The 15,077-nt window shown below is 43.0% G+C and overlaps 1 protein-coding gene across 2 annotated transcripts; it reads right to left on the reverse strand.

Annotated features, from left to right (window-relative positions):
• Positions 1-8,767: 8,767 nt before the first annotated feature.
• Positions 8,768-13,558, reverse strand: arl4a (ADP ribosylation factor like GTPase 4A). Of its 2 annotated transcripts, none has more exons than XM_033045630.1 (2): positions 13,388-13,558; positions 8,768-12,145 (listed from the first exon to the last, which is right to left on the reverse strand). In XM_033045630.1, exon 2 carries the CDS (start codon positions 12,023-12,025, stop codon positions 11,423-11,425), a length of 603 nt encoding a protein of 200 aa, XP_032901521.1. In that variant the 5' UTR covers positions 12,026-12,145; positions 13,388-13,558; the 3' UTR covers positions 8,768-11,422. The 2 variants fall into 2 exon arrangements, with proteins under 2 accessions (XP_032901521.1, XP_032901530.1); XM_033045639.1 differs by having other exon boundaries at positions 13,472-13,556.
• Between the last annotated feature and the right edge of the window lie 1,519 nt (positions 13,559-15,077).

Consider the following 15,077-nt stretch of genomic DNA (forward strand, 5'->3'; position numbering starts at 1 on the left):
ATTCTCCCTGTAATTGCATAGGTTTCTCCAGGTGCTCTGGTTCAATAGACAATAGACAATAGGTGCAGGAGTAGGCCATTCGGCCTCTTGAGCCAGCACCACCATTCACTGTGATCATGGCTGATCATCGACAATCAGTACCCTGTTCCTGTCTTCTCCCCATATCCCTTGACTCCGCTATCTTTAAGAGCTCTATCTAACTCTCTCTTGAAGCATCCAGAGAATTGGCCTCCACTGCCTTCTGAGGCAGAGTTCCACAGATTCACAACTCTCTGTGTGAAAAAGATTTTCCTCATCTCCGTTCTAAATGGCTTACCCATTATTCTTAAACTGTGGCACCTGGTTCTAGACTTCCCCAACATCAAGGAATGGAGCGAGGTGGAGGATAAATGAGTGGATGAGGGACTGGTGCAGTGGGTATGGATTCAAGTTTCTGGATCATTGGGACCTCTTTTGGGGAGGGTGCGACCTGTACAGAAAAGACGGGTTGCACTTGAACTCGAGGGGGACCAATATCCTGGCGGGGAGATTTGCAAAGGCTAATGGGGAGACTTTAAACTAGTATGGTTGGGGGGAGGGACTCAAATTGGGAAAGCTAGCAGTCAGTGTGTGAGGCAGGGGGAAGAGAATGGTAGCACTCTGACCCAAAATGTAGGGGAGAGAGAAGAAAAAGACAATAAACGGAGAATAAGAGAGGGTGGGTTTCTTAAATGTGTATATTTTAATGCTAGGAGCATTGTAAGAAAGGTGGATGAACTTAGAGCCTGGATTGACACCTGGAAGTATGATGTTGTGGCGATCAGTGAAACATGGTTGCAGGAGGGCTGTGATTGGAAACTAAATATTCCAGGATTTCGTTGCTTCAGGTGTGATAGAATTGGAGGGGCAAGAGGTGAAGGTGTTGCATTGCTTATCAGGGAAGATATTACAGCAGTGCTTTGGCAGGATAGATTAGAGGGCTCGTCTAGGGAGGTTATTTGGGTGGAACTGAGAAATGGGAAAGGGGTAGCAACACTTATAGGGGTGTATTATAGACCGCCAAATGGGGAGCGAGAATTGGAAGAGCAAATATGTAAGGAGATTGCAGATATTAGTAGTAAGCACAAGGTAGTGATTGTGGGAGATTTCAATTTTCCACACATAGACTGGGAAACACATTCTGTAAATGGGCTGGATGGGTTGGAGTTTGTAAAATGTGTGCAGGATAGTTTTTTGCAGCAATACATAGAAGTACCTACTAGAGAAGGGGCGGTGCTGGACCTCCTGTTAGGAAATGAGACGGGTCAGGTGGCAGAGGTATGCGTTGGGGAACAGTTCGGGACCAGTGATCACAATACCATTAGTTTCAATATAATTATGGAGAGGGTCAGAACTGGACCTAGGGTTGAGATTTTTGATTGGAGAAAGGCTAACTTTGAGGAGATGCGAAAGGATTTAAAAGGAGTAAATTGGGACATTGTTTTATGGGAAAGATGTGGAAGAGAAATGGAGTACATTTAAAGGTGAAGAGTACAGAATCTTTATGTCCCTGTTCGGTTGAAAGGAAATAGTAAAAATTGGAAAGAGCCATGGTTTTCAAGGGAAATTGGACACTTGGTTCGGAAAAAGAGGGAGATCTACAATAATTATAGGCAGCATGGAGTAAATGAGGTGCTTGAGGAGTATAAAGAATGTAAAAAGAATCTTAAGAAAGAAATTAGAAAAGCTAAAAGAAGATATGAGGTTGCTTTGGCAAGTAAGGTGAAAGTAAATCCAAAGGGTTTTTACCGCTATATTAATAGCAAAAGGATAACGAGGGATAAAATTGGTCCATTAGAGAGTCAGAGTGGACAGCTATCTGCAGAGCCAAAAGAGATGGGGGAGATATTGAACAATTTCTTTTCTTCGGTATTCACCAAGGAGAAGGATATTGAATTATGTGAGGCAAGGGAAACAAGTAGAGTAGCTATGGAAACTATGAGATTCAAAGAAGAGGAAGTACTGACACTTTTGAGAAATATAAAAGTGGATAAGTCTCCAGGTCCGGACAGGATATTCCCTAGGACATTGAGGGAAGTTAGTGTAGAAATAGCAGGGGCTATGACAGAAATATTTCAAATGTCATTAGAAACGGGAATAGTGCCGAGGGATTGGCTTACTGCGCATGTTGTTCCATTGTTTAAAATAGGGGTCTAAGGGTAAACCTAGCAATTATAGACCTGTTAGTTTGACGTCAGTGGTGGGCAAATTAATGGAAAGGATACTTAGAGATAATATATATAAGCATCTGGATAAACAGGGTCTGATTAGGAACAGTCAACATGGATTTGTGCCTGGAAGGTCATGTTTGACTAATCTTCTTGAATTTTTTGAAGATGTTACTCGGGAAATTGATGAGGGTAAAGCAGTGGATGTTGTATATATGGACTTCAGTAAGGCCTTTGACAAGGTTCCTCATGGAAGGTTGGTTAAGAAGATTCAATGGTTGGGTATTAATGGTGGAGTAGCAAGATGGATTCAACAGTGGCTGAATGGGAGATGCCAGAGAGTAATGGTGGATGGTTGTTTGTCAGGTTGGAGGCCAGTGACGAGTGGGGTGCCACAGGGATCTGTGTTGGGTCCACTGTTGTTTGTCATGTACATCAATGATCTGGATGATGGTGTGGTAAATTGGATTAGTAAGTATGCAGATGATACTAAGATAGGTGGGGTTGTGGATAATGAAGTAGAGTTTCAAAGTCTACAGAGAGATTTATGCCAGTTGGAAGAGTGGGCTGAAAGATGGCAGATGGAGTTTAATGCTGATAGGTGTGAGGTGCTACATCTTGGCAGGACAAATCAAAATAGGACGTACATGGTAAATGGTAGGGAATTGAAGAATGCAGGTGAACTGAGGGATCTGGGAATAACTGTGCACAGTTCCCTGAAAGTGGAATCTCATGTAGATAGGGTGGTAAAGAAAGCTTTTGGTGTGCTGGCCTTCATAAATCAGAGCATTGAGTATAGAAGTTGCGATGTAATGTTAAAATTGTACAAGGCATTGGTGAGGCCAATTCTGGAGTATGGTGTACAATTTTGGTCGCCTAATTATAGGAAGGATGTCAACAAAATGGAGAGAGTACAGAGGAGATTTACTAGAATGTTGCCTGGGTTTCAGCAACTAAGTTACAGAGAAAGGTTGAACAAGTTAGGGCTTTATTCTTTGGAGCGCAGAAGGTTAAGGGGGGACTTGATAGAGGTTTTTAAAATGATGAGAGGGATAGACAGAGTTGACGTGGATAAGCTTTTCCATCTGAGAGTCGGGAAGTTTCAAACAAGGGGACATGACTTGAGAATTAAGGGACTGAAGTTTAGGGGTAACATGAGGGGGAACTTCTTTATTCAGAGAGTGGTGGCTGTGTGGAATGAGCTTCAAGTGAAGGTGGTGGAGGCAGGTTCGTTTTTATCATTTAAAAATAAATTGGATAGTTATATGGACGGGAAGGGAATGGAGGGTTATGGTCTGAGCGCAGGTATATGGGACTAGGGGAGAATACGTGTTCGGCGCGGACTAGAAGGGTCGAGATGGCCTGTTTCCATGCTGTAATTGTTATATGGTTATATAAGTATCAAGTCAAGTATCAAGTATCCTTTATTGTCATTCAGACTTTTCACTCTGAACATAATTTCATGCCTTACAGTCATAACAAAGAATAAAATAACAAAACACACAATAAACACATATTTAACATCCACCACAGTGAGTCCACCAGGCCCTCCTCACTGTGATGGAAGGCAAAAGTCTTAAAGTCCTTGTCTCTTCCCTCCTTGTTCTCCCTCTGTGTTGAGGCGACCTATGCTTCCGATGTTGTGACCCCGCCGGGTGAAGGTAAGTAAGTCCCGCGGCTGAATCCGAGCTCCGCGAACGGGCCGGTTGAAACTCCGCGGCGGTTGAAGCTGCCGTAGCTGCCACCCTCGAGTCCAGCGGATGAAGCTATTGTTGTGGGAGCTCCAGAGAACAGGTCACCAAACTGTGACCTGTGAGCTCTCGACGTTGTCGTCCACTGGGCACGCGGCCGAGCCTCCGAAGTCGGGTCGCTGCCACAGCCCCGAAGTCGGCCAGCCTCGCATTGGTAAGTCCTGGCTGGCTCTGCCTCTGGAGCCTCGAGGTCGGTCCCAGTTGGAGGTCGCAAGCTCCGCGATTAGGCCTCAGCGCAGACGGAGATGGAGACGGGGGATACGACAAAAAAAGGTCACATCCCCCTGAAGGAAGAGACTAAAAAAAGTTTCCCCCTTCCCCCCCCACACATACACAACTAAAATAAACTAAAACAAACTGTGACAACGGGACGAAAAAACAAATGGACTGCAGGCGAGCTGCAGCTGCTAGGGCAGCACCACCACTTCCGGCGCTACCACCATCGAGAACATTTTTCCTGCCTTTGCGTGTCCAAGCCCTTATCAATCTATCTATCTATCTATCTATCTATCTATCTATCTATCTATCTATCTATCTATCTATCTATCTATCTATCTATCTATCTCTATCCTTCCTTATATCTATCTATCTATCTATCTATCTATCTATCTATCTATCTATCTATCTATCTATCTATCTATCTATCTATCTATCTATCTATCTATCTATCTATCTATCTATCTATCTATATCGTCTATCTTCTATCTATATCTATTCTATATAACCATTACTAAAATGCTCACCTTGTCCTCTTCCGGTTTGCGTTGTTTTTAGATTTGCGCAAAAACTGTACCCTATATCGCTAGGATTTTTTTCGCCACCTTACTCACCGTTCTCCTCTGCTCCAAGCGCACAAAGGTTTGTTCTGATCGGTGAAATATCACAAAGGTTATTGGTCTGTTCATCGCCACACCCCTTCCGGCACCCGCTGTCAATCATCGGCACCAAGAATAAAGCCAAAGGACCGGAGTGTGGGCTGTGTTCCGCGGGTGGGTCTGGCTGTGTTCGTGGGCAGGGTCTGGCTGTGTTCGCGGGCAGGGTATGGCTGTGTTCGCGGGCAGGGGATGGCTGTGTTCACGGGCGGGGTTTGCCTGTGTTTGCGAGAGGGGGCTGGCTGTGTTCGCGGGCGGGGGCTGGCCGTGTTCCCCCCACCATCGCCAGAAGCAGTCCCTCTCCCCTGGCTTCAAGACGCTCCCTGCCTGAAGCCATCGTCCTCTGGCTACAGAACGCTCCCACCGTTGTGTTGGGGGAAACATGTGAGTGGTGGAATATTGCATTGGGGAATGGGTTACATTGGGGAACCAGGCCTCCCATGTGACTGGGACACAACGGGTCCCACTTAGTATAGTAATCTTACATGTTTCAATAAGATTTCCTCTCATCCTAAATTCCAGAGTATACAAGCCCAGCCACTCCATTCTATTAGTATATGACAGTCCTGCCATCCCAGGAATTAACCTTGTGAACCTACGCTGCACTTCCTCAATAGCAAGAATGTCCTTCCTCACATTTGGAGACCTAAACTGCACACAATCCTCCAGGTATGGTCTCACTAAGGCCCTGTACAACTGCAGGACCTCTTTCTCCTATACTCAACTCCTCATGTTATGAAGATCAACATGCCATTCACTTTCTTCACTGCCTTCTGCACCTGTATGCTTACTTTCAGTGACTGATGAACAAGGACCCCCAGATCTTGTTGTACTTCCCCTTTCCCAACTTGACACCATTCAGATAATAATCTGCCTTCCTGTTTTTGCTACCAAAGTGGATAACTTCACATTTATCCACATGAAACTGCATCTGCCATGCATCTACCCACTCACCCAACCTGTTCAAGTCACCCTGCATCCTCCTCACAGTTCACACTGCCACCCAGCTTTGTGTCATCTGCAAATTTGCTAATATTACTTTTAATCCCTTCATCTAAATCATGAATGTATATTGTAAATAGCTGCAGTCCCGGCACCGAGCTTTGCGGTACATCACTAATCACTGCCTGCCATTCTGCATGGGACCCGTTAATTCCTACTCTTTGTTTCCTGTCTGCCAACCAATTATCTATCTATGTCAGTACCCTACCCCCAATACCATGTGCTCTAATTTTGCCCACTAAACTCCTATGTGGGTACACTACATTCACTGGCTCGCCCTTCTCCATTTTCCTAGTTACATCCTCAAGAAATTCCAGAAGACTAGTAAAGCACGATTTCCCCTTCGTAAATCCATGCTGACTTGGACCGATCCTGCTACTGCTATCCAAATGTACCGCTATTTCATCTTTTATAGACGACCAGAACCTTCCCCACCACTGACGTCAGGCTAACTGGGCTATAATTCCCTGTTTTCTCTCTTCCGCCTTACTTAAAAAGAGGGGTAACATTAGATACCCTCCAATCCACAGGAACTGATCCTGAAACTATAGAACACTGGAAAATGATCACCAATGCATTCACAATTTCTAGAGCCACTTCCTCAAGTACCCTTGGATGCAGACCATCAGGCCCTGGGGATTTATCAGCCTTCAGTTCCATCAGTCTACCCAACACCATTTCCGGCCTAATGTGGATTTACTTCAGTTCCTCTGTCCCCCTAGATCTTCTGGCCACTAGCACATTCCTCCCACATCCCAAAAAAGTGCAGTCTTGTGCAGTAGGTTAATTGGCCTCTGTAAATTGCCCCATGTGCAGGGAGTGGATGCGAAAATGGGATAACACAGAACTAATGTGAACAGGTGATCAATTGCCGTTGTGGATTTGGTAGGCCAAAGGGCCTGTTTTCATGCTGTATTTTTCAATCCATCAAGATGGAGGTGCCAGACAAAATTGAAGAATTCAAGATAGGACAAGTAGATTAGGAGAATAAAATTTAGTTAAATGGCAGACAGCAGCTCAGCATGTCTCATGACAAATCAGGTACATTATTACTTATGACCTAAAATGTATGCTGTGATATAAATTAATAAATCATATGAGCAGAATTAGGCCATTCGGCCCATCAAGTCTACTACGCCATTCATTCATGGTTGGTCTATCTTTCCCACTCCTGCCTTTTCTCCATAACCTTTGATACCCATGTTAATTAAGTACCTGTCAAACTCTGCTTTAAAAATACCCAATGACTTGACCTCCACAGCCATCTGCAGCAATGAATTCCACAAATTAATCACCCTCTTGACTAAAGAAATTCCCTTATATCCTATATTCTGAGGCTGTGCCCTTTGGTCCTAGACACCCCCAAAGGCAGAAACATCCTCTCCCAATCCACTCTATCCAAGGCCTTTCACATTTTGGTAAGTTTCAATGAGGTACACCCTCATCCTTCTAAATACTCCAGCAAGTACAGGCCCAGAGCCATCTAACGCTCCTCATATGTTAACCTAAATCATTTCCGGGGTCATTCTCGTATACCTCATCTGGACAGTGACCAACACTTGCACATCCCTCCTCAGATATGGGGCAAAAAACTGCAGTGGCTCAAAACTGCTCACAATATAAATAGGTTGAACGATGTTCAGAGCAATTGGACTGGAGTTCAGATTGCAAAATATGTCACAAACCTTGCCATTGTATCAATGGTTAATTTGTGGATTTGAGGAACACAAGCCCATCCCAGCACTTATCTATTATAAAGTTGTTGATTGTCTTTTCTTGCATCTTTTTAGGTACTTTGTTATCCTCTTTTGTCTGACAATGTTAAGTATCTTGCAAAAAATTACAAATTATTGAACTAGTCAGATAGTTATACAGCATCTGTGGAAGGGGTTAAATGTTTTGATATCAAACATCAGAACTGGATAGTTCTAATCTTATTGGATGATTACAAAAATGAGACTATTATTCTTAGTGGAATTTAAAACATAGGTACTCATTTCTACTTTTGAAAACCCCCAAACAGTTGTAACATAAATCAGACTGAGCCATTTTACTTTTAGCCATTAAAAAAAGAAACAGATAATCATTCCTGAAGCTCCTTCGGGACAATGTTTTCACCAATAAAATGCTGCATTAAGTTTTTGAAACACATTGGTACAGTACTGATCAATTTTCCATGGGTTGGGATAGTCAGTGGTGAGATGACGATGAAGAGTAAAAGATCAGGTGCAAACGGGGCAGAATGTTAAAAAGGTTTCCAATTAAGATAGGAAATGAAGGCTTTGCCAAGGTTCATTCCATGTGAGGGATCTAATCTGACAGAAATTTTGTCAACTGCCTCCAATATTCAACCAAAAAGGTATCATTTCGAAAAAGAAAAGCCTGTGGCATGGCTACTAACAAGGAATATAATTTTCGGTGGTAACCAGTAATCTGGCAGTTTACAAAATAGGTTCTCACTACATTTGTGCATGTTTGATTAAAGCCACATGTTTGATTAAATCCACATCCCTCTTAAAATTGAATGAGCGGGTATCTATCACCAAGTAGTAGCAGTTCCTCACATTAAGACTCCAATATCAGGACAGCTATAAATTCATTAGTTGTGGGAGCAAAATTGGGCCATTCGACCCATCAAGTCCACGCCACCATTCAATCATGGCTGATCTATCTTTCCCTCTCAACCCCATTCTCCTGCATTCCCCCTGTAACTTTTGACACCCTTACTAATTAAGAACCTCTACTTCAAAATGTGCACTTACTTCACCAAGTAGTTTGCAGAATTAGTGCACAATTCAATTGTTTTTAAATATCAAAAAATCACTGACTGCTGAACACTGGAAAAAAAAAATCCCAAATTGAATAAATAACCAAAGGCTTCAACCCAAAATATAAACAAAGCTGCCAGGAAAAACATTAATTTGATCAGGCGTGTTACTTGTGGCCAAGGCAGTGGTATGATTTATTCAGTGTATTTATTAAGAGCCAACATTTTATATAAATATAAAGATTTTTTTCTAACCAGTGACAGGAAGTGTCATAAATGCAGATGGTGAACACATAAACCAGAGACAGATCCATTAAAAGTCCTTCAGTTATAAAAACAAATGTTACACAAAGCTGTTGATCTTTAATGAACACCTAAAGTGCATTTCTTAAAGCCACTGCACATCAAACAAGATATTTACAGAATTGGTACAGTAAAATATCAAACAGCCTCATATCATTAAAGAAAGCTTTTACCATCTCAATGCAAGGTCTTTGGAGATTGAAATCAGACAGTTTGTTTTAAATAACAATTACATCTTAGCTTCAAGAATTCATTGCCACATCAATTCATTAGTTTTTCAAAACATTTTGCTTGCAACAGATAGGTTTAGCAATGATGAACATAATGATTCTAAACTGACCTGCCTTTTTGAATTTGGAAAACACTGGAAGTAAACGAGATGCTAATAAACAAAATGTTTTGTGCAAACTATTTATAGACTTTACCATGCCAGATATTCTCTGCATTCGATATGTCACCCAGATTTCCTTTCAAATGCGTGAACACTTCAGTGATAAAAAATGCCCTGTGCTTTTATACACATGAACAGCCACACCACCTAACCCCAAACTTTTGAAATCTAGAGTGGGTAAAATCTTGGAAATAGCAAATACATATTTATCAAAAACTTTCATAGAATTTAAACCTTTGTGGCCGTGACAGAGAGAGGAAAATGTAAAGTTGTATTTTGGTAATCTTCTTTAACCAAGGTTCTAAATGAAAAATAATAGGTTTGCATATATTTATTAATTGTAGCCACCTGGCAGATTTTCTTGGTTTTCTTTAGAGGAAGAGCTTCCACTGCAAGCTCAAAACATTAGTTCAGAATAATCCCTGACCTTCTTTGTCAAAAAAGAAAATCAACAGTGAACCGTTTTAAACATGCATGGTTTCTATAAAATCTGTGCCACTCTATTTTCATACAAATTTCAGTAATAATTTCTAAGTGTAAATTTTATAAATATGAAAAATGTCATACAATAAAAGATGGTCCACAAATATTATACACCTAGCATCCTTACATAAAGAATCAACAAGTTATTCAATAACTCCCATGTTGGAAAAGAGTTCTGCAAAGGAGAGCAGCAAGCTACAAAGGAAAATATAGCTACAAACAAATTGGGAAACTTCCTGCTTCCCCACGGTCCCTCATTCTGGAATTGCCTAATATGTGCAAACTTTTCACCTATATTAAAGGACAAAATCTAGGTGTGGTTGGTTGTTATCGTCCCTCTCAGCCCCAAAAAGCTGCACATTCAGACCTTTCCTAACTCTTCACTAAAGACTCAGCTGGCCACATTTAACTGTGGGGGTAGTTTTGTTTTTTATATCAGTACTAATATGTAGGAAATATTGCAATCATTGAAGCAAATTAAATCTCCAACAAAACCCGTAGAAAGATGGCATCAAAAGAATTCATGTCAAAGCTGACCCAATCAGCTTCATTACGCAAATTTTACAGTTGTCAGCATGTGCAGACCTACATAGTTTTTTGTTTATTCCACATCTCATGTCACAGCTTGTATAATGGCATAAAATCCAATCTCCCCATGCAACACTGTTTAGAAATCAGGGCTTCATGGCAACTTGTATATCTGTAACAAGAACAGACTAATTGTATGTTCCTGTTGAAGAAAGAATTGCAATGCTGGAAAAATCGAAGGTGGACAAAAATGCTGGAGAAACTCAGCGGGTGAGACAGCACCTATCCCTTCGCTCCATAGATGCTGCCTCACCCGCTGAGTTTCTCCAGCATTTTTGTCTACCGAATGCTATGTTCCTGCGTCATTATTAAAAAAAACTCTTCTGTACTCAAAGTTCAAGGTCAGTTAAACATCATTGCAGATTTTAACTCCTCCCTCCTCAAAGACTTTCAGTTATGACATTGTATAATGTTCACGCAATTGCGATATGCACTTGTAAGCAACCCTTACACTACAAATTATGTAGGTATAGCACTTTTGTGCTCGACTTTTCTTTAATACCAGTAGTAGCTCATTTTAAATATTCTTCCAAAAACAAGATTTAGTAACCTGTTCCTTAAATTTCTTACTTCAAAAAAGAGCAGTTAAACACTTAAAATAACAATCTGTAGCAGCCATTTCCTCCCAACAAGTTTTGTGAATATTCCTCATATAACAATAACCATATGGTCAACAAACAAATATTTTCAGTGTTCAGTTGGCTTATAAAAAATAGCCTTGTACTGTGGCAGGTACCTGGACATTTATGTCTAAAGTGGAAACACATAGCCCACATACACACAAACATGTTTGACCATTGGAAAGGCCAATTAACACAGAACAAATAATACAGATCTAAATGTAATTTGGTCAGGCAAACTATGCTGACAGTCTTATGCTGGTATAAATGGTCTCCATACTTAGTTCATCACACCCACTTTCAACTGTGATCCCACTAAGAAAATCCAGTCTTGGCTCTCCAAAAACCTTTCACTTTCAACTTAAACATTGTTAAAAGGCTACAGATATAATGACCAGTGTAGAAACATCTCAGCTTTTAAAAATACAAAACATTTTTGTATCTTCAACATTTGTAGAATCATCTCTTCTTTTTCTGTTGTTTCAACATCTTTCGCCTCTTGACAATCATTTCATAAAGTTTTTCCAGTCCTTCCTTAAGCCCATCTCCTATAATAGCACAGGTTGGTTGTAGGTGCCATGGAGTTGAGGAACTTAATTCATTCAACGCTAACAGTTTCTCCACTTCAGAGAGAGAGAGGCAGTTCCTGAGATCCTGTTTGTTGGCAATCAAAAGTACAGGCACTCCTTGGTTCTCAGAGATCCTGGATATTTTATGCAGTTCAGTTTTGGCTTCTTCCATCCTTTCCATATCTACAGAGTCCACCACAAAGATGATGCCATCTGTACAGCGAGTGTAGGATTTCCAGAGTGGTCTCAGTTTCTCCTGTCCACCTACATCCCAAAAATGAAAGCTCACTGGTTTGGAGTTACCCAATGTCACTTTGATTTTTTCTGAATTAAATCCTTTTGTTGGAACAGTATTGACAAATTCATTGAACTGCAATCTGTACAAAACAGTGGTCTTTCCAGCACAATCTAAACCCAGAATAACAATGTGCAGAGATTGAAAAGATGGAAAGTTTGATAAAATGGGAGTTTGATCTGAAAGTCCGTTACCCATCTCAGACTCGAAGTAAAAGGAAAATGCAGATGTTTGCACTGAAAGATGTTATTTCCAAAGGTTGCTGATCGCAATGTCTTCAACTACGATAATCCAAAGTAGTTTCGAGATAAACTATCTCTGTACGGGAAAAAAAGAAATGTATTATATAGCTACATAACCCAGATGATACATCAACAGGTAAAAACACCAACAGGTGATCTAGACAGGATTTCAAAGATTTCTAAAATGTTTTGTTTTAATTTATTGACTTACAGTACACATTACATCAATTTATGAGTTTTGTTTGATGTCCGTAATATAAATGGCAGAATAAATTTAGGTTAACGCTACCACCATATCCAAGATCACAAGATGAGTTATGATATTCGGACACAAGAGAATGAAAACGTAATTCCATTTCAAACAGACACCAATGTAATTACAACAACAAACTGATGTTCCTTTCTGAAACAAATCCTCAAATCAACGTCAAATTTCCTTTAACAACAGGCGTAAAAGATAAAATAAATCCCTAAATGATTTTATAGGGCGTTCACTCAGGTCACGTAATGCAAAAACGAGTGACGAAATGTAAACCCATTAATGTAAACTAATTACTATAGCAATAAGTGTATATAAACTAAAAATGTATCTTTACTTTAGTCGCTACATTCTTATGCATCGGTCAAATTACAACAATCCCGATCACCCCCCATTTGATTTTAGCACCCGAAAACTTCAGAATTTATTTCTTAAACCCTTTGCGATTAAACACCAGACAGATCGACAAATTAGAGCAGACTCACGCCTTGCTTTCACTACACCTTGCCTAACTTAGAATGGTAACAAGCCAAACAAAAATTCAAATACAGCGATCAAACAACCTGAAAACCCTCTACTATTTTTTTTAACACGCATTCCATATATTCCTGAAGAAGGGTCTCGACCCGAAACGTCGCCGATTTCCTTCGCTCTATAGATGCTGCCTCACCCAGAGTTTATCCAGCCCAAGTCCATCACACCCGCTGCCTCACCCGCTGAGTTTATCCAGCATTATCCACCTTCCATATATTCCTGATTGTTTGCCCAAATAGTTTGGAAACTTGCTTGTTTTCACTAAAATTTCGCACCTCAATCACACAACACATAATTGCACCCAACAATTCAACAAGTCGCTGCGGACATCCAGCCTGCTGCAGCTGGAACTTAAAGCTTTCTGCGCTGCTGTAAACACTCCAGTAAAGGCGATTAAGCCGGGTCAACCAGACTGCTCGGCACTCAGGGAGAGAGCTAAACCCGTGCACAACTACCGCCATAAACACTCTGTTCGTGTTCGTTCTCTCCCTCTCCCCCACCCCCCGTGTTAAATGAAACACCCACCCTTAAAGGCTGTGAGACAACCGACCGAACGAACAAGCAAAAGCTCGCCCGACAAGAGGTTCACCGCTGCTCTCGGCACCGTACCATGCCGGGGCTGCTCTCCGCTGTTGTGCGCCCCGGACCAGCAGCGCCTCCGCAGTAACCAAACCTCTTGGCAGCAGCAGTAACCCCGAGCGCGGGCACGAGCAACACCAGGCCGCGAGCACGGCCGCACGGGGCGGGCGGGGCCGCGTTGGGCGAGATCGACATCGGCTGCGGCCAATGGCGCCGCGGGGGCGGGCTCACGGTGCGTCAGCGGGTGTGATGGACATGGGCTGCGGCCAATGGTGTCGCGGGGGCGGGCTCACGGTGCGGCAGCGGGTGTGATGGACATGGGCTGCGACCAATGGCGTCGCGGCAAAGAGGCAGGAGGGGGGGCGGGGCTGGAGGAAGAGTGGCCAATGGACGCAGAGACCAACGTTCCAGCTAGGTCCCGCCTCCGGCGCCCATTGGTCACTCCCCCCCTCTACCGCAACGCCATTGGCCGGAGCCCAGGTCTGTCACAGCCGCTAGCGCCCCGTGGTCCCGCCCCCGGCAGATTTAAGGCAAGTGTCGATGAGCGGCTAAAATTAGACACAAGATGCCGGAGTAACTCAGCGGCTGAGGCTGAGGCTGAGGCTGAGGCTGAGGCTGAGGCTGAGGCTGAGGCTGAGGCTGAGGCTGAGGCGGCGGCGGCAGCTCCCGGGGGGGGAGGGAGAGAGAGAGAGAGGAGGGGCGGGTGGCGTCTCGGGTTGGGACCTTTCTCCAGAGCTGCTATAATTAGACCGGCTCGCGAGTCGGATTCAGCTCCAGTCAGTCGAGCCGGATAAAAGCTTCATTTTATTTTGCAGATAGACACAGCTCAGCGGGTCTGGTCTGGCAGCATCTCTGCAGAGACGGAATGGGTGACATTTCGGGCCTGAGATGCTGCTTGACCCGCTGAGTTACTCCGGCATCTTGTGTCTACCTCCGAATTAAACCAGCATCTGCAGTCCTTTCCTACACACTTCATTTTATGTTATTCCTTCCCGCCTACACCATCATAACAGCCACTAACACGCAACCTAAATGTGTAGGGAGGAGCTAGATGCGAGTTTACACCGTTGTTAAGACACAAAGTGCTGGAGTAACTCAGCGTGTCAGGCAGCGTCTCTGGAGAGAAGGAATAGGAGACCCTTCTTCACACTGAGTCAGGGGAGACCAGCTCCTCTATAATCTTTGGGGGAGACACAGATCAGGAAGGGTAAGGTGTGCAAACGGGACATGAAAGATGAAGCCAATCAAGGAAAAAGAAAGGTAGATAAAAATGCTGGAGAAACTCAGCGGGTGAGGCAGCATCTTTAAGGGACGAAGGAATAGGTGAGGTTTCAGGTCCCGACCCCTACAGATGCTGCCTCACTCGCCAAGTTTCTGCAGCATTTTTATCTACCATTGTTGTCCTGGGAGAAAGGTCTCTGCCCGAACCGTCACCCATTCCTTGTCTCCAGAGATGCTGCCTATCACGCTGAGTTACTGCGGCATTTTGTGTCTTTCAATAGACAAATGAATGTGTATTTTAAGCTGCATAACTTGTGTTGAACCAGAGGACTCGTTGCCATAAAACTGCTGCTGTTGCTAACGGCTCGCCAGCGCCCCCTGGCGCCCCCGCCCCCGCCGCACACCGCGCCCGTCC

Source organism: Amblyraja radiata, chromosome 2, assembly GCF_010909765.2.
Source record: "Amblyraja radiata isolate CabotCenter1 chromosome 2, sAmbRad1.1.pri, whole genome shotgun sequence".
In the NCBI taxonomy this organism is placed as follows: Eukaryota; Metazoa; Chordata; class Chondrichthyes; order Rajiformes; family Rajidae; genus Amblyraja; species Amblyraja radiata.